This window comes from Lagenorhynchus albirostris, chromosome 2, assembly GCF_949774975.1.
Source record: "Lagenorhynchus albirostris chromosome 2, mLagAlb1.1, whole genome shotgun sequence".
NCBI lineage: Eukaryota > Metazoa > Chordata > Mammalia > Artiodactyla > Delphinidae > Lagenorhynchus > Lagenorhynchus albirostris.
The window spans coordinates 73,499,532-73,527,004 of record NC_083096.1 but is presented as its reverse complement, the minus strand read 5'-3'; the positions used below and the strand labels follow the sequence as shown (position 1 = coordinate 73,527,004).

General features: G+C 50.2%; 1 protein-coding gene, 1 long non-coding RNA gene and 1 pseudogene across 7 annotated transcripts; 2 read left to right on the top strand and 1 right to left on the bottom strand.

Moving 5' to 3' along the window:
- Positions 1–1,385: 1,385 nt before the first annotated feature.
- Positions 1,386–21,796, top strand: SEMA4A (semaphorin 4A). 5 transcript variants are annotated; one of them, XM_060136204.1, is made up of 16 exons: positions 2,743–2,905; positions 3,250–3,415; positions 3,689–3,859; positions 6,016–6,176; positions 7,987–8,049; positions 8,307–8,405; positions 8,638–8,743; positions 9,564–9,680; positions 10,059–10,183; positions 10,345–10,517; positions 11,573–11,723; positions 17,280–17,460; positions 19,337–19,455; positions 19,565–19,722; positions 19,988–20,088; positions 20,481–21,796. In XM_060136204.1, exons 3-16 carry the CDS (start codon positions 3,718–3,720, stop codon positions 21,071–21,073), a joined length of 2,289 nt encoding a protein of 762 aa, XP_059992187.1. In that variant the 5' UTR covers positions 2,743–2,905; positions 3,250–3,415; positions 3,689–3,717; the 3' UTR covers positions 21,074–21,796. The 5 variants fall into 5 exon arrangements, with proteins under 5 accessions (XP_059992189.1, XP_059992188.1, XP_059992195.1 ...); XM_060136206.1 differs by lacking the exons at positions 2,743–2,905; positions 3,250–3,415 and adding an exon at positions 1,386–1,402; XM_060136205.1 differs by lacking the exons at positions 2,743–2,905; positions 3,250–3,415 and adding an exon at positions 1,413–1,540.
- Positions 9,935–23,278, bottom strand: LOC132512548 (uncharacterized). Of its 2 annotated transcripts, none has more exons than XR_009538219.1 (3): positions 23,057–23,278; positions 11,026–11,178; positions 9,935–10,687 (listed from the first exon to the last, which is right to left on the bottom strand). It is a non-coding gene; the product is annotated as an uncharacterized LOC132512548 (long non-coding RNA). The 2 variants fall into 2 exon arrangements; XR_009538218.1 differs by lacking the exon at positions 23,057–23,278 and adding an exon at positions 18,973–19,237.
- Positions 23,279–23,942: 664 nt separating this feature from the next.
- LOC132515925 (large ribosomal subunit protein uL23-like) lies at positions 23,943–24,400 on the top strand (annotated as a pseudogene).
- The last annotated feature ends 3,073 nt before the right edge of the window (positions 24,401–27,473 follow it).

The following is a 27,473-nucleotide window of genomic DNA, read 5'->3' as shown; positions in this document are numbered from 1 at the left end:
TGAGGTATCCATGCTCGCTCAGGGTGCAGAAGAGACGGAGTCCCTGGGGTGAGCATGGGGTAAGTGTGGGAGTGACATCCCCATCTCCCTTCCCATCTCCATCCCCACATCTACATCTCTATCCTGGGCTGAAAGCTGGCCAGAAAGGGGCTACTATTTGATGTGGTCTAGGGGCCGTGGGGGAGGAGTCCCCACTGGGGGGGTCAGGGTTGAACTCAGCATTGTTGTCATGGGGGTCCCCAGGCTGGGCCCCAGGGCTGGGAGAGAAAGGAGTTGGGGAGCTCCCACACTGGAGCTATGAAACGGCACGGCCCCTACAGCCTGGTCCTTGAACCTCTGACCCCTTCCTACCACCACCCCACCTGAACTGCTGCCTGACTCCAACCTCAGCCAGGACACTTCGCCTCCCTGGCCTTGGTTTCCTGGTTTGTACAGTGAGGGGGTGGGACCCTGTCAGCTCTGAGCATTCTTGATATTTTGGGCAGGACCTGCTACATCATTTGCAGGGCCCAGTGCGAAATGAAAGTGTGGAGCTCCTGGAACAAGATCAAGACTTTCAAGACGGCAGCAGCTGGGCATTAGACCGAGCGTGGGGACCTGTGTGACTGCGCAGGTCACATGCCCAGGAAGCCAGCCCTGGCTGTGGGCTCTGCAGGCTGCAGCAAGGGAGATGGCAGTGTAACTTGGGATCTGACTCCTGAGGCTCTGGTGCAAGACAAGCAGTGGTAGCGGCAGGGTGCCCTTCCTCCCCACCAGGCTCCTCCAGGGAGCTAGACCAGAAAGCCCTTGTGGAGACAGGGGGTGGGACCTGTACCTGATGGCCTTTCTTCAGAGAGGTTTCTGTTTCCTCTTGAGTCAGGAATCACCCTAGAGGCACTGTTTCTTAGCCCATAGGAGCTAGAACTTGCCACCCCCCACCCTACACACTTGCCTTCTCCATGCAAGTGGCTCAGAGCTGAGTTTCCCCGACTAGGGCAGGAGTAGGACTCCTGAGAGACAGTGTAGCTAAGGGAGTCACTCTGGTATGAGGCAGATATGAGTTTAACTTGGCTTCTGGCTGTGTAACCTCCTTTGCCTCACTTTCTGTCATCTTTAAAATGGGATTATGGTGGTACCTAGCTAAAATTGTTGGGTAGACCAAAGCCTGATAATGCAGACTTCATATTCACTGGAGAGGCTGGGGAAAGGGAGACTTGTTGCCAGAAGGAGAATTCCTGGGTCTCTGGAGAAGGAGGAACTCGGCTCAGGGCATTGAATCTAACACTTCCAGAGAGGTGGGAATAGGGCAAGGACTGGGAGGGTGGGGCTGGAACCTCCTTCCCCAAGCCCCACCCACCCTATCAGAGCTCCTCCCAGAGACCCAGAAAAGACGATCTGTTCAAGCAGAGAGGTCCCAGAGCAGGTTAGGCTCTGAGGTGGGGTCTGGGTGGGAGTTTCCCTTGATTCTGAGAGTCTACAAAATGTTCTCTGGGTGGCTTAGACCATGGCTTCTCCCAAGGATCTGGCAACAAGACTCCATGAGAGTCTGGGGAAGTCTTAGGTAAGTCTTGATAGAAACAGTTGTCAGGAGGGGTTGGGCTGAGGCCAGCCCTCAGGGAAATGGAGGGAAAATGGGAGCAGAGGGAAAGGAAAGAAGGCTGAGCAGACTGATAAGGAATTCTTCTAAGGAGGAGCCTAGGCTGTCCCATCACCCTGTAGGCTTTGCTGTGGCAAGAAGGACGGAAGTTACCCTACAGGAAGGACTTCCTGACCATGAGGAATGTGCATTTAAGGAGGAGGTGGGTTATTTATCGGAGTCGGATTAGCCCTGGGGTGTCTGTGCTCTTTAACCAGCAGTCAGCGGGGCTCAGGCGGAGTGGGCAGGAAACTACCCACTTTATAGGTCATGAAGCCCTTGGTGCTAGATGCCTCATTAACCCTGGATTATGAGGTTCCCCCTGGAGCCTTCAGGGAGGGGGTGAGCAGCCATCATCAGGCGTTCGGGTGCCCCAGAAGTATGTTCAAGCTCAGATGGGAAATTTTCTGGGTTTCCCACTGGCCTGATGCTGCCATAAGAGTGTTGGAGATAAGACCACAGAAGGAATTTCCACAGCAAAGCCATGGATAAGAGCTTAATGCAATTGTTTTGTTTATTTATTAGATTTTTTAAAGCCATTTTAAAAAATTGAAGTATAGTTAATTTACAGTGTTGTATTAGTTTCAAGTGTACAGCAAAGTGATAGTTATACATATATATATATATTCTTTTTCAGATTCTTTTCCATTATAGGTTATTACAAGATAATGAGTATAGTCCCCTGTGCTATACAGTAGGTCCCTGTTGTTTGCAATTGTTTTATTTTTTAAAGACTATGGCCCAGTTGGAAGTGGGAGGTTTGAAAGTTTAGATCACTGCAGGGACTTCCCAGTAGGTAAGAGTAGAGAGACCGCACCTTGTGGGTAAGTGGAAAGAGGAATATGAAAGACTGTGTCATGTCTCCTAGCTGGGAAGTCTTGAGCAAGAGGAGAAACCACTGCTAGTCTGGTTAGACTGGATGTGATGAGATAGAGGGACAGGGGAATGGCTGAAATGACCCAGAAACTTTCTGGCCGTTTAAACTTTCTGGATAGATGAGGTGAAAGACAGAGGTGTGCCTCCTTTTAGTCCCCTCCCAATCCACCAACTTCCCGCCCAAGCCAGGGATCTGTCACAACTCGAGGTGGAAATTCTGGTTTCCCTTGCCCAGAGCTCCCAGTGCTGGCTTTGCCGCTATGGGTACCTGGAGCGCCGCATGCCTGGCCCAGCCAGGCTGAGCCTCCCGTCCCCTGCCTCTGGGGCCTGGGAACCCCCCTTCTTTATTCTCTTGGATGGCACCCACGCCCAAGAGTCTGGACATCTAGGTTCTGCACTGTGTCTGGCTCAAGGGTGAGATGAGATGGGTGTCTGGGGGTTGGCAGTCCCAGGGGAGGATTATGCAGAGGCCTAGGGAGACAGACAGCAGCAGCACAAGGACCAGGGAGAGAGGGGGCAGCTGCAGAGGCTGGGAGACAGCCAGCCAGTCCCTGCCCTGGGCCACTTTCCGCACGATGCTGGTAGCCAGCCCTCCAGGCTGGACTCCCATCTCCTCCCTGCAAGAAGAGGCTTGTAGGCCTGAGAGTCAGCGACCTAAGCCCAGCTGCGGAGAGATCAGAACAGGCTGATTCAGACCTGGTCTGCTTGTTTGGGTCATCAGAGGGTAGGGCTGTGTACGAGGCCTTGGGTATCAACAGATCTGAAAGTGCCAGGAGAGTCACGTCTGAAGAATCTATATTGTGAGTGCAGGAATCTGCTCCCCAGAAAGTTCCCTGCCCAGGACCAGGCATTGGTTTGGGCTCTGGGCTATAGGAGGAGGGAAGGCAAAGAGGAAACAGCAAGAAAGACTTCCCTGAGAGTAAGGTGAGAAAAGGCAAAGTGGGGCTATTGGTGCAAAGAGATCAGAAGGGCGGGATGGGGAACAGCTGGACTCCTACCCAGAGGGGAGAGTGAGGCGGGCCTTTGGGATGATGGAAGTGAGACTCTCTAAGGGCACTCTGGAGAGGAAGCTGGCCCGTCTCTCTAGCATCCCCCCCACAATACACACTTCTGCTGCCTGGGGCTATCTGATTGGTTCCCAGGGAGGATGTGGTAACGACTGCTCACCCAGAGAGTGGCGGGTGCCTGTTTCCCCAGAGCCGTCTGGTGACAGCCTCTGGCTGAGCATGGCCCTTCCAGCCCTGGGCCTGGACTCCTGGAGCCTCCTGGGCCTTTTCCTCTTCCAGCTGCTTCTGCTGCTCCTGCCACCACCGACGACTGCACGGGGTGACGGGCAGGGGCCCACACCCAGGGTCAAATACTACGCAGGTAAGTGTCTGATGATCAGGAAGTGTGGGGATGGCAACACCGGGCTGACTGAGACAGAAGTGAATGATGAAACTCACCTGGGGCAGAGATTGAGGAAAGGGAAGTGAGGGGACCAGGGGGCCAGGGGCGTTGTGCCTTCTTGTTCTCCAGAGTTGGTGATTTTTCTTTCCCTCCTTAAATGTCACTGGTATCGAACTGGTCACCTCAAACCCGTAACTGCTTTCATGCCCTCAAGTGCCCCAAAGCCAAGGCCCCTGCCAGAAGAGCATGTGTGGGCCTGGTGACCCAGGACACACCAGGACACACAACTGCACAGATGATGCTGGACCACGTCAGGCCCAGTACCGTGGACACCAAGAATACAAGAACTCAGTGTGGCCTGACTGGGATACGGACCCTGGGACCCTTTAGGCACAGCTTGGCTGGTTTCTTACTGAGGCTGTGGTGACTGCTGGTCTTGCACCTCCAGGGAAAAGATTCAGGAAGGAACACGGGCTCTGGAGGAGTTGTAGGGGCAGACTCCTGGGCACAGCTGTGTCTTTAGCGTCTTTCTGGGGCAACGCGGTAAAGGAAATGCATGTTGCCCGTTGATGGAGGGACCTCTGTGTTGGGCGCTGGGATTACAACATAAACAGGGCTCAGCCCCTGCCCTCAAAGTGCTGATGGTCCCAAGGGGGAGGCAGATGAACCGACAACCACACTTTGGGGCAGTCAGTTCAGTAACAGAGGGGTGTATACAGTTCTGGGGAGGCCTGCCTCTCCAGCCCCTTGCCACACGTTTCCCCAGCTCCTCCTCTTGGTTGGTCCTAACAGTCTCTGAGCCTCCGAAGGTAACAATTAGCTAGTCAGTCCTCTAACTAATGCAAAAGTACAAATGTGCTCATGAGAGAGGATTTCAGAAGCTCCTCCCCGCTTGCTGATATGCCAGGGGACCAGGCACACACGCCCCACCTCTGCCACACCACGGTGATGGGGAGACCTCAGGGAACTTCCCACAACCAGCTGGAATCCCATGCCCAGGTGACATCTAGGCGCTTGCAGGAAACTTTGGAGAAAAACATTTCCTTTCTGTTCAGCCTATGGCAGTGATTCTTGTGGTGGAAATTTCCTGCAATAGAGGCGGGGAGGAAAGTGGGGCTGGTGAGTGGGTCCCCTACAACCCACAGCTACTTTGACACATAGTCTTATCTACATCTAGCTTTCCTGTCTGTGGCTGCCAACACCTTCCTGTCGTCTCTCTGCCTTCTGCTCTCCCCACGGGTGAGGACCAACGTGTCCTCCCCCACCGCAGCCCCCAGGCCTGGAAGAGCATCCACTGTGCCTCACTTTATTTCCTGTCCCTTTGTCTGTCTCTTGGGTACGGGCCACCCTCCCCCAGCTCCAGTCTGTCATTACCCTGTCTCTGGCTGCCTTTCCTCTCTACTATGAGCTCAACACACAAAGCTCCTATGGCTGCCAGCAGGGTGGGACGAAGCGGGGAGCTGCTGATGAAGAGTGGGTCCAGTTGCCAAGGTCTGGGGAACACACTCTGCCAGCCCTTTTCTTCCCCTGATTTTATTTCAGAAATCAGCTGCTTGCCCACTGACTTACTTTTTTTTAACTTTTTTTTTTCTTTTTTTTTTTGCGGTACGCAGGCCTCTTACTGTTGTGGCCTCTCCTGTTGCGGAGCACATGCTCCGGACGCGCAGGCTCAGCGGCCATGGCTCACGGGCCCAGCCGCTCCGCGGCATGTGGGATCTTCCCGGACCAGGGCATGAACCCGTGTCCCCTGCATTGGCAGGCGGACTCTCAACCACTGCGTCACCAGAGAAGCCCTAAACATTTTTTTTTAATTAATTAATTTTCTGGCTGTGTTGGGTCTTCGTCTCTGTGCGAGGGCTTTCTCTAGTTGCGGCAAGCGGGGGCCACTCTTCATCGCGGTGCGCGGGCCTCTCACTATCGCGGCCTCTCTTGTTGTGGAGCACAGGCTCCAGATGCGCAGGCTCAGTAGTTGTGGCTCACGGGCCTAGTTGCTCCGTGGCATGTGGGATCTTCCCAGACCAGGGCTCGAACCCGTGTCCCCTGCATTGGCAGGCAGATTCTCAACCACTGCGCCACCAGGGAATCCCTGACCACTGACTTCTCATCACTGTCTCCTTCTCCCCACCTCTCAACAGGGGATGGACGCAGAGCTCTTAGCTTCTTCCACCAGAAGGGCCTCCAGGATTTTGACACTCTGCTCCTGAGTGGTGATGGAGACACTCTCTATGTGGGGGCTCGAGAGGCCATTCTGGCTTTGAATATCCAGGATCCAGGGGTACCAAGGCTGAAGAACATGGTGAGAGGCCAGGGGAAGGGCGTGGGCTGGGAGTGAGGAGGGGACCGACAGCTGCCCTGCGCTTGGGCTGCTTACGCATGAATAACCACCCAATTTGCTGTTACCTATAATCAGCAACAATCAGCAATTCTTTTTTTTGTTAATATTTATTTATTTTATTCTTTGGCTGCATTGGGTCTTTGTTACAGCGTGCGGGCTTCTCTCTAGTTGTGGCCCGCGGGCTCCAGAGTGCGTGGGCTCTGTAGTTGCAGCACGCAGGCTCTCTGGTTGTGGCTCACGTGCTTAGTAGTTGTGGTGTGCAGGCTTAGTTGCCCTGCGGCATGTGGGATCTTAGTTCCCTGACCAGGGATTGAACCTGAGTCCCTGCATTGGAAGGCGGATTCTTAACCACTGGATGACCAGGAAAGTCCCCAACAATCAGCAATTCTTCGTATAAACATATATATATGATTGGTATAACAGACAAGAAACACTATAGTGGCCTCACTATTCATTGGTACCATGAATACTGGTTGAATACTATTAATTACTAAAATGGCTGATATGGAAATCATTGACATATGAGAGAAACATTGACTCAAATTATATCAATAATATGATATCCACCCACCGGTAGAAATCACTGAAGCTTCTGTGTTAAATTACAGCCACCCTACTCATGGGAACAACGTGAGGGAGAAAGGGAGAGGGAAGAATAAAAGGGAGGGAGGGAGCTAGCAATTACTGAGCATCTCCACGGTTTTTTTTTCTCAATGTGTGGTCTGTGGGCCACCTGCACACATGGGATGCCAATTAAAAATACAGATTCTTGGGCTTCCCTGGTGGCGCAGTGGTTGAGAGTCCGCCTGCCGATGCAGGGGACACGGGTTCGTGCCCGGTCCGGGAAGATCCCACATGCCACGGAGCGGCTAGGCCCGTGAGCCATGGCCGCTGAGCTTGCGCGTCCGGAGCCTGTGCTCTGCAACGGGAGAGGCCACAACAGAGAGAGACCCGTGTACCACCAAAAACAAAAACAAAACAAAACAAAAAAAATACAGATTCTGGGCTTCCCTGGTGGCACAGTGGTTAAGAATCTGCCTGCCAATGCAGGAGACACGGGTTTGAGCCCTGGTCCGGGAAGATGCCACATGCCGCGGAGCAACTAAGCCTGTGCGCCACAACTACTGAGCCTGCGGTCTAGAGCCTGCGAGCCACAACTACTGAAGCCCGTGCGCCTAGAGCCCGTGCTCCGCAACGAGAGAAGCCACCGCAATGAGAAGCCTGTGCACCGCAAGGAAGAGTAGCCCCCACTCACCACAACTAGAAAAAGCCCGCATGCAGCAACGAAGACCCAACACAGCCAAAAATAATAAATAAATAAATATAATTTTTTAAAAATACAGATTCTCTAAGGTGTGAGGAACTGACATTTTTAACAATTTCCTCAGGAAATGTGGTGGTTTTTTTTGCCAACCTTTGCTTTTATACCATGCATGGCATTAGGCGCTTTACATATGCTACCTAGTTGTGCCCTCCAGAAGCCTGTGCAGTTGACCAAGATCACTCAACCAGTAAGTGGCTCAGTCTAGAGTCAAACTCAGGTCTGATTCCATATGCCATGCTCTACCATGGAGCTGTGTCCTAATGAATAACAGTATCATCAGGGTAATAGCCAGGGTCACAAATTGAGGTTATTATAGCCCACTAGCATGTAACTAACCACTATGCCTGCTGGTGATTTCACATCAGAGCCAAGGGGGGGATGGTAGGTCAGAGCTAGAGCGGAAGACCTCATTCCCTTTATCTCCTCTTTCCCAATGCCCCACTTCAGATACCCTGGCCAGCCAGTGACCGAAAAAAGAGTGAATGTGCCTTTAAGAAGAAGAGCAATGAGGTAAGTAGAGGTGGAGATACTGGGGCTCTGGTAGAGAACCCTGGTGTCCCTAGACCATCACTGGATGATCTCAGGTTGGGCAGGCAGCAGAGGATTGTTTGCATGATAATTGCCTGCATCATGTTCTATAAAGACAGATGGGGACTGCCTCAGCATTGCCCAGCCCTTCTCCCTACTAGGGAGTGAAGGAGCAGCCTCTGGGGGCCCAGGAGTTTGGGGCAAGTGCCCTGGAGGCCTGAATTCTCTATCTCCCCCAGACACAGTGTTTCAACTTTATTCGTGTCCTGGTCTCCTTCAATGCCACCCATCTCTACGCCTGTGGCACCTTCGCCTTCAGCCCTGCTTGTACCTTCATTGTGAGTTATCTGGCACCAGCTCTCAGGCCCCAAGCATCCCTCCTCACAGTCTACTTCCAGCTCATCCTCTGCAGCTCTGGAAAACTCTGGTTTTCCAGACGCAGGACCCTTGTGAGCTTCCTGGCCCCAGACCAATTTTCCTCTACATCCCCTCCCCTCCCTCCCTCACGCCCCTCCTTTCCCAGACATGAGACTCTGGCGTTCTGGCCCCCCAGCCACTCCCCCTCTCTAGGAACTCCAAGATTCCAACCTGTTGCCCATCTCGGAGGACAAGGTTGTAGAGGGGAAAGGCCAAAGCCCCTTCGACCCCGCCCATAAGCACACGGCTGTCCTGGCAGGTGAGTATGAGGTTCCCTGGTCCATCCCAGCAACTGCTTTCCCTGGTCACTCTGTGACTTATGGAATCTGACAATTTCCTGAAAAGCAGGGGACAGAGGGAGGAGAAGCCAGGAGCCTCGGAACACAAAATCAGAGGGAGAATCAGGTACCCCAAACATCAGCTCCTGCTGAAACTGCCACAAAGGAGGTGGAGCAAAATGGATATGGAGAGAGGCACAGAGGTGGGAGGGTCCAGGAAGGGTCTCAGGCAGGTAAGAGGTCTGAGATTCAGTCATTTGTTCAACAAGTCTGCTCTGTATGAATGCCCCCTCTGGTGTGCCAGGCATTGTGCTAGGAACTGTAGGGATTACAAAGAAGAAATCATGGTGCTGTGCCCTCCCAGACGCAAACCATTACAGACTTCCCACCCTGGCTTCCTGAAGGCGGTGGACTTTGACTGAGTGGGACCTTGAAAGATAGGTAGATTGGCAGGGAAGGTGTTCCATGAAGAAAAGGGTAGGACTTAAGGTACGGAAACAAAACAAAGCCGTCTTCGGGCAACAATGAGTGATTCTAACTGGCAAGTGGTTTAGCTGGGCATGGGAGGGAGGAGCCAGAGAAAAGTGCCAAAACACTGAAGGCCATAAGGTTGGCCATTCCCTGTGGGCAGAAGGACCTAAGAATGGTGCTCAGTGGGGGGCTGTGAGCTGGGCTTTGGGATTCCATAGGAAGGTGTAGAACACATGAAGGAGGCCAGAGACTGATGTGAATGCTGACAGGTCTGAGGAGGGCAGGGGCACCCTCCAACTGATGAGGTCTCCCCGCCTCTCCCCACACTAGATGGGATGCTCTATTCCGGCACCATGAACAACTTCCTGGGCAGTGAGCCCATCCTGATGCGCACACTGGGATCCCAGCCTGTCCTCAAGACGGACAATTTCCTCCGCTGGCTGCAACGTAAGGACCTGAGCCCCACCCAGCACAGGTTTGGCCCCCTTCCCCAAGTCCCGGAGACCTGGCACTGTGAACTGCTGTTAATTCACTCAACTCTCATTTGTTGAGGTATAACAGTGTGCAAGGCAGTACTGTTAGGCATTGGCGGTACTGCAGGGAAGAAGACAAAACTCCCGTCCTCTTGAAACTTTCATCTTACATAAATAATTAAAGAAGTACCAGTCGCTCCCCGCCCCCACCCCCTACCCATGGCTACGTCTCGACCAGCTGTGGGACCCGAGAGGTCATGTCTCCTGTCCTCCAGAGCCAAGGGTTTTCACAAAGGGGAAGCCAGGGCATCCAGGTGCTCCATCTCTTAGCCCATCTGCCCCGCCCCTGCAGCGGACGCCTCCTTCGTGGCAGCCATCCCTTCGACCCACGTCGTCTACTTCTTCTTCGAGGAGACAGCCAGCGAGTTTGAGTTCTTCGAGAAGCTCCACACATCCCGGGTGGCCAGAGTCTGCAAGGTCTGCAACCTGGGCGGGAGGCGGGGCTGGCTGTGGAGAAGCCAATGGGGAGATGGCAGAGGCGGGGCTGAGCACTTAGGGACCAATGGGAGTGAGGGGCGGGGAAGAGGGCGAGGTCACGTGGGGCAGGGGTCGTCCCCTGACTCCTCTGGTGCCCCTAGAGCGACGTAGGCGGCGAAAAGCTGCTGCAGAAGAAGTGGACCACCTTCTTGAAGGCCCAGCTACTCTGCGCCCAGCCGGGGCAGCTGCCCTTCAACATCATCCGTCACGCTGTCCTGCTGGCAGACAATTCCTCCACCGATCCCTATGTCTACGCTGTCTTCACCTCTCAGTGGTGAGCAGCCAGGCGGGAACGTGGCGGCTGGAAGCGGGATTACGGGTCAGCACCCTTGTTGCCCTGGCCCGCCAGGGAGGGTAGGAACTGATGTGAGCCGAGCACATACTCCACACTTCACATACGAAGGCATTTGATCGTCACCATCTCCCAGGAATTTGACTCATGCCCTTAATGTAGATGGGAAAAATAAAGCTCAGAAAGGTTCTTATTAGTTTATATCCTGCCTGGTTCCAAAAAGGATAGGAGGCAGCTTACAAAAGGCAAACATTAAAATAAAATAAAATCCATGAGGAAATGGAAATAAAAGGAGAATAAGAGAACCCGGGGATCCGGTCAGCACATTACACATGTGCTTTACAAATGTGCGTTACAAATGTGCAGTCCTGGGATGTCGGCACAAATTTCGCTCTGAGCTTCCTAATGGTCAGAGCAAAGAGTGAAACACCACCAGCGACATAAGATAAAAATACAGTCATTGCTTGGAGGCTGAGAAAGTTTAACTTACTTGCTGTGGTCTGGGATCTGCTGACAATATGTCAGGTATCAAAGATATCTGTTGTAAGCAGGGTCTGGTATCTATGGCATCCAGAACTGAGAATATGGTGTATGTCACAGGTTAAAGAGAACAGGAGAGACCTTTTGTCTCCACAGACCAAGGCTGAAGGAATAAAAATAGTTGTAGTTAGGCTCTGGTTGGTTATCTGAGGACCAGGAATACATGGGATCCCCAAGGAGGAACACTTCATCTGGAGCCTGTTGGGCAGCTGGTTATACTGCTCCTCCCATAGGGGCCCAGTCTGGGCAGGCCAGGCAGGAGACACCCCAGGGCATGAGCCCCATTTAATTCTCATTAAAGATAATCACACCTCAGATCCTAAGATGGGCTAGAGTCTGGGGCTCTCCTAGCCCTTATCACCACAGCTGGGGGCTGACCCAGCCCTTCATCCTCCTGCCCTTCTGGGGTTTCTCACCAAGGTGGGCCAGGGTTGGAAGGGGAGCTTCCTGGTATAGCAGAGGAGGTTACAGACAATGTCCCCTCTGGCTTTCTCCAGGCAGGTTGGTGGGACCAGGAGCTCTGCTGTCTGTGCTTTCTCACTCAAGGATATCAAGCATGTCTTTGAGGGGAAGTATAAGGAATTGAACAAAGAGACTTCACGCTGGACTACTTACGGGTTCTCTGATATCAGTCCTCGGCCAGGCAGCGTGAGTACTACCCATCCCACTGAGCAAACCCTGCCTCCCCAGATACATAATATGCATGTCAAAGTACCTATCACAGCATAATAAATGCCCAATAAATGCTAGTGTTCCCCGCACCCCCAGGTCCTGTCTGCTCAGATATTCACCCATTCTGGCTGCCCACATTCCACATGTGTCCAACCCCATCCTAAACACAGAGCGGCACCTCTTCACCCCAGCTGAGTGCACCCCAAATACCTGGGTATATCACTAAGGAAACAAGGGAGCACGGGCTGTGCCAAGGACTGTCTTGGGCATCTTCACCTGCATTTCTTATTTAACTTTTGTTTTTTGATCAGAGTGTATATGTACAGCATTTAAACAATCACATAGATTTACATGGTTAGTTACAAAAAACAGCCCTGTTTCCTATCCTCAGCCCTCTTTCCTCTCTAGAGACAACCACCTTCAACTCTTTTAGCTGATTCTTTTGATATTTATCTCTAAATCTGGAAATACTTTTCTTGCTACTTCTTGATGTTTCAGTGTCAGGCAGTGTCTATTGAATTCCCATTCTGGATGGTGAGGATTTAACCATGTCCCCCACCCGCACTCAGCGATGTGCTAGAACTGGCTTGCAGCAACTAGCAAGAACCCTTTGTGCATCTCTTTACAAATCCGAGTTCAGTGACAATACATTGATAGCTTGAAATCAGCCATGGTGGGAATAATACATCATGGAAATCAGCAAACACTTCAAATCAGAGGTCCCCCCACTCGTCGTTCCCCAGAGCTGCCTTATCAACACACCACTGCACCCACCCGTCATCTCCCAACATTGTTTTATAGTAATTTTGGTTAAATCAATATTTGTATTATGATTCATTATTCACAACTGAGCCAGGTAGTAAGACATGATTATTTTTCCTTTTTGCATAATTTAAAATTTTTCCCTGGGGTTAGTAATTATCTTGATTATTATTATTATTTTTTTGCTTTGTTTTCTAAGCTCTTATCTTTAATTCAACCCCAAACTATTCCTCAGTTATCTAATCTCTTTTAAAAACAGATCCATTAAAAAAAAAAAAGATCCATTATGTATTCTAAGAGTTTCATCTTCCTGGAGATCCTTCCTATCTGCTGTAGTCTGTACTACATCTACATCTTAACTACATCCGGGACACAGCTGCCATCCTGGAATCTCCCTTCCTCATCACTCTGGGCATTCCCTTTGCCTCTTCCTTGTGCAATCTGGTGTTTCTTGCATCCCACGACTTCCTCTCTTTTCTTTTTTTTCACTATCTCATTTTAGTGGAGATTCCCGGAAAGGGATACATGACAGGTAAATTTTTTTGAGACCTTGAATGTCTGAATATGTCTTTATTCTACATTCATGTTTGATAGTTTGCCTAGGTGTATCTAATTCGAGACTAGAAATGATTTTCCTTCCAAACTTTGAAGGCTTCCTCTATTATCTTCTAGCTTCCAATGCTGCTGTTGAGAAGTCTAAAGCTATTCTGATCCCCAACTCTTTGAATGTCACCTGTTTTTCTTTTTCTCACTAGAATCTTGTAGTACCTCTTTTGTGTCGCTGGTGGTTTTGAAATTTCATGATTGTGCCTTGATGATATCTGTTTATTCATTGTCTGGACATTCAATTTGCCCCTTAAGCCTGGAATTTTAGTTCCTTCAGTTCTAAGAAGTTTTCTTGAACTATTTCCTCCTGTTCCCTTTTCATTCAACAAATATTTTTTGAGGCCACCTGTCACTGTTCTAGGCACTGGGGATATAGCAGTGAACAAAATAGACAAAAGTGTCTTTCCTCATGGAGCTGACACTCTAATGTCAGAACGTTTTTTCACTTCTTTCTGGACCTCCTGGACTAGTCCTCTACCTTTTAAAATCCTTTAAAAGATTTTTTCCATGTCTTTGGTTTTGTTCTACTTTCTGAGAGAGTATCTCAATTTTATCTTCTGATCCTTCTATCAGATTTTTAATTTCTGCTATCAGATATTTAATTTACTAGATTTTTTGAGCTTTGAATATGTCTTTTATAAACGTGTTCCATTATAGAGAATTTTAAATATATAAAAAGTGAACAGAATAGTGTAATGGACCTCCGTACACCCATCAGCCAGCTTCAACTCATAGCCAATCAAACTGTTTCATCTATACCCCATCCACTTCTCCTCTTATTATTTTGAAGCAAATTCTGGTCATTGTATCATTTCATCTGTATTAGTTTCCTATGGCTGCCATAACAAATTACCACAAACATGGTGGTGTGAAACAACAGAAGTTTATTCTTTCACAGTTCTGAAGGCCAGGTGTTTGAAATCAAAGTGTCGGCAGGGGGATTCCCTGGTGGCGCAGTGGTTGAGAGTCTGCCTGCCGATGCAGGGGACACAGGTTCGTGCCCCGGTCCGGGAAGATCCCACATGCCGCGGAGCGGCTGGGCCCGTGAGCCATGGCCGCTGAGCCTGCGCGTCTGGAGCCTGTGCTCCGCAACAGTGAGAGGCCACAACAGTGAGAGGCCCGCGTACCGCAAAAAAAAAAAAAAAAAAGTGTCGTCAGGGTTGGTTCCTTCTGGAGGCTCTGAGGGAGAATCTATTCTATGCCTCTCTCTGAGCTTCTGGTTGGCTGCTGGAAACCTTTGGTGTTCCTTGGCTTGTAGGCACATCACTCCAATCTCTGCCTCTGTCATCACTTTGCCTTATCTCTGCATGTCTCCTCCACTTCTCTTATACAGACACTTGTCATTGGATTTAGAGCCCATTGTAATCCAGAATGAGTCATCTTTTTTAAAAAAATATTTTATTTATTTATTTGGCTGCGTTGGGTCTTAGTTGCTGCATGCAGGATCTTTCATCGCGTTGCAAGGGCTTCTCTCTAGTTGTGGCATGCGGGTTTTCTCTTCTCTAGTTGTAGTGCACAGGCCCCAGGGTGTGTGGGCTCTGTAGTTGTGGCACGCGGGCTTAGCTGCCCCGCGGCAATGTGGGAACCTAGTTCCCTGACCAGGGATCAAACCCACGTCCCTTGCATTAGAAGGCGGATTCTTTACCACTGGACCACTAGGAAAGTCCCCAGAATGAGTCATCTTGAGATTTTTAATTATGTATACAAAGACCCTTTCTGCAAATAAAGTCACATTCACAGGTGTTAGATGGACATGGCTTTTGGGGGGCTACCATTCATCCCATTACCTCATCCATAAATATTTTAGTATGTATCTTCAAAGGATAAGGGCTTTGAAAACAACAACAACATAGCCGTAGTACCATTATCACACCAAAAAATTAATAATAGTTCCTTAATCTAATATGCATTTAGTGTTCAAATTTCTAATAGTCTCACAGATATCATAAGTGTTTTTAAAAACTATGGTTTCTTTATTGGAATCAAAATCCAAATAAGAACTGTAAATTTGGATTGGTTGTTCTTTTCAGTCTCTTTTAGTCTGTATGTTCCCTTTCCAACTTCTTTTTTTCTCTTGCAATTTATTTGTTATGTAGAATTTTCCACAGTCTGGATCTTGATTTTGCATCTTGTGATGGAGTTTAAGTATTTTCTGTAAATTGGTTGGTGTTTGGATCTAGAGATGTAATCAGATTAAAGTTTGATTTTCGGGAACAAAACTACCTCATAGTGGTAGTGTGGTCTTCTTTCAGGAAGTATGTAACCTCTGGCCACACTCTTTGAAATAACAACTCCTCTTTTGTAGCATTATGTTCTTGTTTCATGGGTATACTATCTTCATACTTCTCTCTCTTAAGATAGTAATGATATTTTGCTCTGGTTTTCTTTTCTCTGAACCATTTCTGTTTCTTCTTAGGTTTTTGTTTGTTCATTTTTTCCATTTCCTTGTTTTGATCTCTTTCATGTTCATGGTTTCACTCACATATCTGGTAATCCTTGGCTATCTACTCATATTTAAGAGGGAGGGGACCATGAAGCTGTTTGGAAACTCTGCACCCTGGGCATGACTTGGCAACTTGAGCTCCGTGATAGCTCCACTGAGGATGGTCTGGCTGGACTGCTTTGTTGGGGACCTTCAATGTCAATATCTTTAAGTCTTTCCTCTTGGACCTCTAGTCAGTTTTCCTGGAGTAGATTCTTCCAGTCTTCTGCCTGGAGGGAAATGGTCTGGCTCCTGGTGTCTGGGAGCCATGGGGAAAGAGGGCTGGGTGTGGGGGAAGAGTCTCAGCAGGTACTGTGTCTACTTGGATTTAATCCCCTGCTTTCATGGTGGTGTCACCCATCTCTGCTGTACTCCATTCAGAGTCCCTCTGTCTTACCCTCTCCAGAGAATAAACCTCCAGTTTGGGGCTAGGGTATGGAAGGGTCAGTCACTCAGTGGCATGGAGCTGGGAGGAAATCTGCCTACTTCTTAAAGAGACTTTCAAATAATCTTCTTTATTCAGCCCCTCCTTTGCCCCATTTCCAGAGGTGACTGGGGCCACTAATCCATGAACTTCAGGAATTCTGCCTTATAAATCAGATAGTTTGGGGTTATCCCTGGGCTGGCTTAAGAAGATTCTTTTATCCTGCTAAATCTTTTCCTATTCGTTCATTTGCTTTCCAGCTTCCAAAATGTGGCTGCTTTTGCCTCCTCTCCTGTTCTCCCCATCCCTGTAGGTTTGTGTCTTTAAAAAAAAAAAAAATCCCTTTGGGAGGAAGTGAGAGTAAGCGCCTATGCTCATTCTGGCATCAAAATGAAATACAAATGTTATTACATCACTTTACAGATGAGGAAGTTGCAACTCATAGAGGTGGGGTAACTTGTCTGAGGACATATCTTGTAGGTGACAGAGCTGGGGCTGGTGTTAAGACAGTGCTCTTGGAAACGGAGGACAAGAATCGTGACCAAAGATCAGGACACAGGTGTCCCAAAGCCACAGTATGCTGGTGTTGGCAGGGCCTTTCGAGAACAGCTGGTCCAACCCCCTCATTTTATGAGTAAGAAAAAGAAGGCCCAGAATGGAGAAGGGATTCTCCCAGAGTCACGCATCAAATTCATGCCACACCATGATGAGAAACACTCCCTGTTCACCACCCCTTTCTGTGACATCATTCATTCAATTACTGACTCAGCGAACATTTATTGGGCACCAACTGTGTGCCAGGTCCTGTGTTACGCCTGGACTTAACAGACATGAGTTCAATGTGGTCCTTGTCTGCAAGGGACCCTCACTCTACTTCCTGCTGGTGGCCAGGCATCCTTGGTGAAGGTGATGATGGAGGAAAATAATGACAGCTAATGTTTATGAAATACTTACTTTATGCCAAGCACTGTTCTAATTACTTTTCATGTGTTGGTGCATTGCATCCTCACAGCAAGCCTGTGATGTATTGGTAATAGGCCCATTACACTGTTAAGGAACCTCAGGCACGCTCAGTTCAGAGGCTGGAATTCAAAGCCAGGCAGTTCCCGAGTCCAGCTTTAATCCCCATCCTGAAATGAGGACTGCCAAGAGGAAAGGAGGCAAAGGATATTAGCCAAGGGGGAGGGAGGGAGGGAAGAGGCAATGGGTGAGTTGAAGGAAGGAGAAAGCTGACCTGATCTGCCTCCTTCCCCTTCAGTGCTTGGAGGGCCCCTCCTCTGATAAAGCCTTGACCTTCATGAAGGACCATTTCCTGATGGATGAGCCGGTGGTGGGGACACCCCTGCTGGTGAAGTCTGGTGTGGAGTACACACGGCTTGCGGTGGAGACAGCCCAGGGCATCGATGGGAATAGCCATCTGGTCATGTACCTGGGCACCAGTGAGTAAAGGGCTGAAGGCCCTCAGGGGACCAGTGCAGGGACTGCAACTCGGGCTGAGGAGGGAAACCTTTGAGTTCATTGACTCAGGCATTCATTCAACAAATGTTTTCTGAGCACCTACTTTGTGCCTGGCACCCTGCTAGGCTCTGAAAATACAGTGGGAGGACAAAACAGTCCTGTCCCTACCTTCTCTGAGCTTTCAGTCTGGTGGGGGAGAGAAACATGGAGGGCTTTGGTGGCCTTAGCAAGAACTGTTTATCTTATGGGGAAGACATGCTAGAGAGGTGAAGAGTGAGGGAGGATAGAGGGGGAGCTGGAAACAGCGAGAGTAGAGATCACAGATCATGCTTCAGGAAGCTTGGCTGTGAAGGGGAAGAGGGGAAGGGGAGGTAACTGGAGGAGGGCGTGGGATCCAGCCAGCAATCTTTTTAAAGATGGGAAAGATCGTCAGGATCCGGTAGAGAGGGAAATGGCGAAGAGATGGGCAGGTGAGGGGCTAAATGGCAGGTTAAGTTGCAGAGGCAGCAGGAAGCCTGGTTCTAGAACCAGGGGGAGGGACTGGTCGTGAGTGGGGGAGGTACAGACCTCTGCTGGGATGGGAGTGAAGGAGTAGAAGGGGGGATAAGACAGGAAGGGGGAATGTATAGACTTGTGGGGGAAATGGGCAAGACATAGAGGGAGCTCTTTTGTGAAGGCTTTTGTGTTTTCTACAAAGTAGGAGGACACAGGGTCATGAGTGAGGGGCGGGGTGGGTGGAGATTGAGGGGTAGAAAAGGTGGGAGGTTTGAGGAGAGAGGAAAAGATTCAAATATTCATCGTAGAAAGAAGGAGAGGGACTTCGCTAGTGGCACAGTGGTTAACAATCCGCCTGCCAATGCAGGGGACACGGGTTCGATCCCTGGTCCGGGAAGATTCCCACATGCCACAGAGCACCTAAGCCCGTGCCCCACAGCTACTGAGCCTGCACTCTAGAGCCCGCGAGCCACAACTACTGAGCCCGTGCTCCTAGAGCCCGCGCTCTGCAACAAGAGAAGCCACCACAATGAGAAGCCCGCACACCACAATGAAGAGTAGCCCCGCTCGCTGCAACTAGAGAAAGCCTGCGCACAGCAATGAAGACCCAACGCAGCCAAAAATAAATAAATTTATTAAAAAAAAAAGAGAGAGAAAAAAGGAGAGACAGTCTGCGGGGGAGATGGGGAAGATTGCCAAGCATATATTATATTGAGGGCCTGGCTGAGATGGATGACCTTGAGCTTTAGTGGAAGAAACCCATCAGGTTCATTCATTCTTTTAGGACATCAGCTGTGCATATATTGGGTATACAATAGAGAACAAAACAGACAACAATCTAGCTCCTTTTTGGAGTGCGTGGGGACAGACAATAAACATACTGAAGAGTCAATTACTGGGTACATTATGAGATTAGAAAATAAATGGAGCAGTGTGTGGTCAGGAATGCCAGTTGGGGTGGTAGTAATTTTTAAAAGGGTGTTCAGGGTAGAACTCACTGAAGTGCCTTTGAGTAGAGACACTGGATGGCGGTGAGGGAGGCTGGTGATGTGATTTTCTACAGAAGTGCTCAGCAGTCCATTTCCCCATGTCCATGGAGAAAGGGGACGGTTGGGTTCCTCCAGGCATGGAGTTTTATCAGGCAGTTGCAAAGGAAGGGCCGAGAGGCAAGGGATTTCCAGCCATTTACAAGCAAGCTCATCTCCGTGGCATAGAGGGAAACGGTCTGACAGATCTGTGTCCAGTGCACACTTCAGAAGGAACTTTCTGACAGCTGGGGAAGCCATCTGGAGTCAGAGAGGGAGCACGAGAGGGGTGTGTAGATGGGGTCAGACAATTTCAGCTCTCTCTGTCTCTTCACAGGCACAGGGTCCCTCCACAAGGCTGTGGTGAGTGGGGACAACAACGCTTATCTGGTGGAGGAGATCCAGCTGTTCCCTGACCCTGAGCCTGTTCGCAACCTGCAGCTGGCCCCCACCCAGGTGGGAAGGGGCCTGACCCTCAGATGGCCTTCTAGTGGGGCAGACCTTGGGTGCTGGGTTCTTCCTAGGTGTGGCAAGGACACCCTGACACTCTCCATCTTTCTTCCAGGGCGCAGTGTTTGCAGGCTTCTCAGGAGGCATCTGGAGGGTTCCCCGAGCCAACTGTAGTGTCTACGACAGCTGTGTGGACTGTGTCCTTGCCCGGGACCCTCACTGTGCTTGGGACCCAGAGTCCCAAATCTGCCGCCTCCTGCCCACCCCCATCCCGTGAGTGCCAGTTACCCAGCTTATGGTCTTCCTCTTTCCAGGTGCTACTAACACATTCCCTGCAAGATTCCCCCGGCCTGTGGGGGGCTCCTGCAGGGATGGAGTTGCATCAGGCAGTCCACTCTGGGCTTCTCTTCCCCTCCTCTCCGTTCTACCTAGCCTCCCAGACCCACCTTCTTCCCCCCTGCACTTCGCTCTCTTGCTCCCTCCTCCTCCCACTCTTGGCTGTTTCAAGGGATAATTTTTGCTTTCCCTGCCTTCTCAGGAAGTCCTGGAAGCAGGACATGGAGCGTGGGAACCCAGAGTGGGCATGTGCCAATGGCCCCATGGGCAGGAGCGGAAGGCCTCGGAGCCGCCCCCAAATCAGTGAGTGTGGGACCAGGGGAGGCACAAAGGCTCGGGAGGACTTCTGGGAGGGGATGGGCATTTCTGCCTCAGTTTCTCCCCCAGCACCTGCCTGGCTTGAGACCTGAATACCCAGAGTTGGAATGGATTGGGATGTAGGCTGTAGGGAGGAGGGATAGGAATTCTAAGCTGGGATTCAGGGTTGGGGTTGAAGTTGCTTCTGGTGTCAGAGTTGCAGTCAGATGGACTGGGGAGGTTAGTATGGGGCCCAGACTGGAGATAGGAAAGGGGTCAGAGTTGAGTTTAGGAGTTGAAATAGAAGTTGGAGGTGGGAGTTGGGGCCCACATGTCGAGTAGAGACTCCCTCCTGCCTGCTCTCTCCTTAACCTTTGGCCCCTTTCCCTTACCTACAGTTAAAGAAGTCCTGGCTGTCCCCAACTCTATCCTGGAGCTCCCCTGCCCCCACCTCTCAGCTCTGGCCTCTTACCACTGGAGTCACGGCACAGCAGCGATCTCGGACATCTCTTCCACAGTCTACCATGGCTCCCTCTTGCTGCTACTGCGAGATGGGGTGGGGGGTCTCTATCAGTGCTGGGCCACTGAGAATGACTTCTCATACCCTGTGGTCTCCTACTGGGTGGACAGTCAGGACCAACCCCTGGCCCTGGATCCTGAACTGGCGGGCATTCCCCGGGAACGCATGGAGGCCTCGCTGACCACAGTCGGTGGTGGGGCTGCCCTGGCTGCCCCGCGGTCCTACTGGCCCCACTTCCTCACCGTCACTGTACTCCTTGCCTTAGTGCTTTCAGGAGCCCTCATCCTCCTCCTCGCCTCCCCTTTGGGGGCACTCCGAGCCCGGGGCAAGGTCCAAGGCTGTGGGACCCTGCCCCTCGGGGAGAAGGCCCCATTGAGCAGGGAGCAGTGCCTCCAATCCCCCAAGGAATTCAGGACCTCTGCCAGTGATGTGGACGCTGACAGCAACCTCCAGGGCACTGAGGTGGCTTAAACTCTGGGTACAAGCTGGAGCTGTCGGGTAGGGCAGGGCGCCTGGCCGTGCTGGCTGGGGGTACCGGGAGCAGTGCAGCCCTGACTAGGGTGGGAGTAGCACAAAAGACCACCTTCCTCCCACAAGAGGACCTTCTCTGCCATTCTGTGCCACCGATAGCACTCAGTGGGGCTGGGCACAGCGGTCTGACTCCCCTATGGGACTCTCTTCTGCCAAGCACGTGGCCTCTCTAATGGGGGCTGCCCCAGACCTGGACCTAGGCTATGATAGGAGGACCTAGAGAGGATCCTTCAGTTCTGGCCATTCCGGGATCTTCCAGAAACATACTGCTACAGGAGACCCTAAAACACCAAACACCTAAGCAACTGTAAGATGGCACACCACACCTGGAGACTCCACTCTAAAAGCAGCTGTCACCTTGGACACCAACACTCCCCTCTCCCAAGGCTCTCCAGGACTCTGCAGGGAGCTGCTCCCTTCCTGCTCCCCTTATCAACTCAACCAGGGAGGCCTTTCCTGAAGTCTCACCTCCTTCCGTCTTGCTTCAGTTGGGGCAGATTTAACCCCTTCTGGCCTGGCTAGAACACAGGGGTAATCTGAGCCTTGTTCACTCCTTTTCCCTGTCTGACCCCTGGACCCCTTTCCTCTCCCCTCTCCTTTGTTTTGGGATTCAAAAACGACTTGTCACAGACAGTTTATTTTTTATTAAAAAGACAAAGCTTATGACTGGTGCTGTTTTTGTCGGAGCAGAGCGCTCCAGCCGAGGACCGCGGGAGGTAAGGGGAGCAAGCAGTCCGAGGACATTAGTAGGTTTGTAGGGTGATTGTTCTCTCCAGCTCCAAACCACCTTTTTTGCCCTGCCAGCTGCCTCCCAGCCCCCAGCCAGCCCCACAGCCCTTTCTTCCACTCCAGGCACTGCTAGAGAGTGCCTGCAACTCTGCCTTTGGGGCCAACACACGTCTGTGTGTCTGCCGGCCAGGCAGCACCTCATCCATCACGGACTCCGTGCTGCAGTCCCACAGTTGCTGTCCCCAGCTGTCCCACACTTCTCTTGACTCCTCCTCAGCCCCCCTTTCCCACTGCAAGCTGTTGGTTTCAACTCTTGCTGGATTGAATTTATAGCAAGACTGTGCAGTCACCCCCATCCTGGCCACATCCTTCCCAATATCTGACAAACACTCTGTCCACGCCCCCTTATCACCTTCCCCCTCTCCCTCCTGTCACGAAGGCACATGTCCCTCCTCCAATGAAGGCTAACAGGTGCATTTGCCCCTTCCGCTGTGCCAAGACCCCCTGCATCGCCCTCCCCACTTTATTACTCCCTCATCATTAACCCCCCTTCCCCCACAAGTGTGCTCTCTGTACCGAAAAAGAAAACAAAGCAATAATCCTTCCCACAGCTCCACCCTTTCAGTCTAGCCCCTCCACCCTCACTAACTCTTGCCTGTTACCACCAATCACCAGGCAGGGTCCGTTCTTGCTGCCCCCCACCCCACCCCACCCCCAGTGTCGCCCTCACCCTCTTTAATGCCCTGTGGTCTGTCTGGCTTTTCCCCCACCTCTCTGCTCAGATGACTCTCCACGATTTCCCAGAAGCCCCCCCACTGGCCTTGACCTCTGTGCAGTCTTTACACCTTGGCCACACTATTCTTCTTACAACTCTCTTCTACTATGGCTTTTTCTTCAAAAAAGAAAATTTTTTTTTTAAATTTTCAATTGTGGTAAAAAGCACATGGTGATATAACATTTGTCTCCTTAACCGTACAGTTTAAGCATACAGTTCAGTATGTTAACGATATTCACATCGCTGTATAACAGATCTCTAGAACTTTTTCATCTTGCGAACCTGAAAGTTGATGTCCATCAAACACCATTCCTCCTCCTCCCAACCCCTGGCAACTTCTGTCTATTAGTCTGACTACTTTAGGTGCCTCATATAATCATAGAGTATTTGGCTTTTTGTGACTGGCTCATTTCACTCACCATACTGTCCTCAAGGTTCATCCATGTTGCTGTATATGACAGGATTTTCTTCATTTTTTGAGGCTGATTAATATTCCATTGTATCTATAGACTACAATTTCTTTATCCATTTGTCTGCTGATGGACATATGGGTGGTTTTCACTTCTTCACCATTGTGAATAATGCTGCAATGAACATGGGCGTGCAAATATCTCAAGATCCTGTCTGCTAGGTCTCCTTTACTGGCGTTATTTGGCTTCTCTTGGTATTTCTCCCCTTCTGGTTCCTTTTCTTCCTCCCATTACCCAATGCACTTTCACCCTGAGGCCTGGCTTTCACTGTTCCAAGCACCCTTTCCAGACCTTCTCTCTTGTGGCTCCCCATGACCTCTAGGCCAACGGCTGTGGGGTAGTGGAAAGGGAATGAGGCCAGGGTTGAGCTCCTGGGGCCTTCGTCTGCTGTTAATAGACTTGGACAGCTCTTCCTGTCTGCACCTCGATTTCTTCACCTCTCAGAGGGAAAGGATGCACAGGAAACTTCCTGCTTTAAGCATTATGGATCCCTCACTGTCAAATACATAGCTCCAGAGCTGAACTTTCTCCTGTCCTCCAGCCAGTTCAAGGACAAGCCTGCTGGACATCTTTATCCAGGTGACCCAAAGGCTCCCAGAACACCTTTTCTCTGTTTCCCTTCTCAGCCTCCCACCAGCACCACTCTGGAATGTACTCTTTCCTCATCTCCCTCTAAGGTATAATTTAGAGGTTATCTCTGCCGTGCCATCTTCCCAGCCTGCCGCAGTCCTGGCTGATTAGTCTTCTCTAAGATTTCCCCAGCACTCACTGTCTACATCATTCATGAGGTACTTAGACCCAACCATAAGAATGTAAAACACAGCTTTTCACGAAGATGGCGCTGAAGGCGAAGAAGGAAGCCCCTGCCCCTCCCAAAGCCGAAGCCAAAGCAAAGTCTTTAAAGGCCAAGAAAGCAGTGTTGAAAGGCGTCCACAGCCACAGAAAAAGAATGTCTGACGTAATCTACCTTCCAACGGCCCAAAACACTGAGGCTCCGGAGGCATTCCAAATACCCTCGGAAGAGCGCCTTTCAGAGAAACAAGCTTGACCATTACGCCATCGTCAAGCACCTAGTCAGCCATGAAGAAGAGTGAAGACAACAACACATTGGTGTTCAATACGGATGCCAAAGCCAACAAATACCAGATTAAACAGGCTGTGAAGAAGCTCTATGACATTGACGTGACCAAGGTCAACACCCTGATCAGGCCTGATGGAGAGAAAGAGGCATATGTTCGACTGGCTCCTGACTATGATGCTTTGGATGTTGCCAACAAAATTGGGATCATCTAAGCTGAGTCCAGCTGGCTAATTCTAAATATAAAAGTTGTCAGTATATATAAAAGAAAGAATATAAAACACAGAAGGGGATGACACATGCAGTTACCCCTGCTGGAACTCTCAACACCCTGGGGGCAGGAGGTATCTCAACCCCATCTCCACAGCCTAAAGCGTGAGGCACTATGCTCTAGTGAGAGGAGGCACCTGGGAAATGCTTACTGTTTATGAGAGCAAAACCTTTTCAGTCTCATCCTACCTGACTTCCCTGCAGCCTTTGCCCCTGGTGACAATTCCTTCTTGTAACACTTATGCTTTGGTCTCTGGCTGCAGTGCTCTTGCTTACCTTCCTAGCTCTCTAACCACTGCTCCCAGGTCTTTTAAGCACTTCTCTCTTCTTATTTCCTTTGAAAATTCCCCTTGGACAATATCTTCTGTGCCTATTGCTTCCACTCTCACCTCTCAACCAAGGATGCCCATTTATTCATTCAGCAAACATGCACAAAGTACTTGCTATGGTTCAGAATCTGGCCTAGGGACTTCCCCGGCAGTCCAGTGCTTCCACTGCACCGGGCTCAGGTTTGATCCCTGGTCAGGGAACTAAGATCCTGCTTGCCAGCACAGCATGCCCACCCCCGCCCCGACCAAAAATAAAAAAGAATCTGGCCTAGACAGCTGGGGAGAAACCTGAATCAGACCTGCTTCCTACCCTCACAATCTGGCAGTAGGGACAGACTAGCAACAGTCGAGCCCAGGGTGGGGTGGGGAAGAGCTATCGTGGGGGACAGAGTACTGCAAGCTCAGGCTTCCTGTCTCCCCCTCTAGCTACTGGTTACAGCCACCTGGATACACCACAAACATCTCTGATGCAACGTGTCCCCAGCTGAATTTATCAACCCTTTCAAACCTACTTGCCCTCCCTTGTTCCCCATGCTAGTTAACCTCACTGCAATGGAGAAGCTTGGGACCTCTTCTCTCTCACCCCTCCACAGTTAGTGTGCCACCAGTCTCATCTCCTCTTCCTCCTCTCTCTCCCTGGAATTCCTCAGCACCTCTCCATTCCCACAGGCCCATATCACTGACCATGACGGCCAGAGCTGACCCCTGACCAGCCTCTGCCACCTTCTCCTGCTCCCATCCTGCATTCCACTCTCTGATAAAGGGTAGTTTACTTTAAAAAAAAAAAAAGGGTTTCCCTGGTGGCGCAGTGGTTGAGAGTCCGCCTGCCGATGCAGGGGACGCGGGTTCGTGCCCCGATCCGGGAGGATCCCACATTCCGCGGAGCGGCTGGGCCCGTGAGCCATGGCCTCTGAGCCTGCGCGTCTGGAGCCTGTGCTCCGCAACGGGAGAGGCCACAACAGTGAGAGGCCCGCGTAACGCAAAAAAAAAAAAAAAAAAAAAAAAAGAAAGAAAAAAAGCCTGCCTAAAACTCTAAATGGCTTTTCATTAAATCTAGAATTAAAAAAATGAAAACCCCTCGTATGGCATGGCTTGCCTCCAGCTCCTCCATCCACATCTAGGCACTACTTGTAAATCCTGAGGCCCTCTACACAGCTTTCTGGAAAGCTTTATTGAGTGCCTAGCACTATTCCAGGCCTTGGAGACACAGAGATGAATAGACATTCTGCGTAGAGGAACCAACAGTGAGGTTCTTTGGGCATGCTGTGTCTCCCTTCTAGAACAGCATCTTATCTGTGTGTTCTTCTCTACCCTCCCATGCAGAGTCAGTGACCTATGCACACTTCAGTATAACCGTTTTCATACAGTGCTGCTTTTTCATTGTGTTTCTGTGAGCCTGACATATGGTAAACACTCTCTCAGTGCTGAAATCCATTCATTTATTCAACAAATATTTACTGAACACCTACTACGTGACAGGCACTGTTGGGTGCTGAGGGCAGATCAGTGGACAAAACAGACACTATTCTTGCCATCACGGAGCTTACATTCTAGTGTAGGAGAGAGATAAATAAGTAAAATAAATAGGGTACTTTATAAACAACTTTTTTTTGTTTTTTTGGCTGTGCGGCTTGCAGGATCTTCCCCAATTGGGCCACAGCTGTGAAAGCCCAGAATCCTAACCACTAGGCCACCAGGGAACTTCTGATAGGGTACTTTATTTTATTTTTTTTTAATATTTATTTATTTGGCTGCATCGGATCTTAGTTGCAGCATGTGGGATCTTTGTGGTGGCATGTGGGCTCTTCATTGCAGCACACGGGCTCTCTAGTTGTGGCACGCTGGCTCAGTAGTTGCAGCACGTGGGCTTAGTTGCCCCACGGCATGTGGGATCTTAGTTCCCCGACCAGGGATCGAACCCACGTCCCGTGCATTGGAAGGTGGATTCTTAACCATTGTACCACCAGGGAAGTCCCCCGATAGAGTACTTTAAATGGAGATGTGCTATGGAGAAAAAAATTTGAGTTGGAGAAAGAAGGTTGAGAGTGGAAGGAGTGTCTACAAGTTTAAATAGGGGATTCAGAGTAGGTCTCATTGATAAGATGATGTTTGAACAATGAAACAATGAAGTAAGTGAAAGTAGGAGCTATGTGGATGCCTGCAGAAAGAGCTTCTAGGCAGGACCAACAGCCAATGCAAAGGCCTTGAGGCAGGAATGAGATGAAATGAGAAAGATGCTGTGTGTGCATGGGGGAAGATTGTAGGACCCTGTAGGCCACTGTAGAGACTTTGGCTTTTACTGTGAATAAATGGGGGAGCCATTGGAGGATTTTGAACAGACGAGGGACATGATCTGACTTAAAGCTTAAAAGTATCACTCTGGCTGCTTTATTGTGATTGGTACATAGCAGAAGCAAGGGTGGAAGCAAAGAAACCAGTGAGGAAGCTACTGGAATAATCCAGGTGATAGATGATGGGGGCTCTGATTAGGGTGTTAGTATGTTGGTGATGGAAGTGATCAAGCTCTGAACATTTAAAAAAATTTTTTTAATTGAAGTATAGTTGATTTACAATGTGTTAATTTCTACTGTACAGCAAAGTGATTCAGTTACACATATACATACATTCTTTTTCATAGTCTTTTCCATTATGGTTTATCACAAGATGTTGAATATAGTTCCCTGTGCTA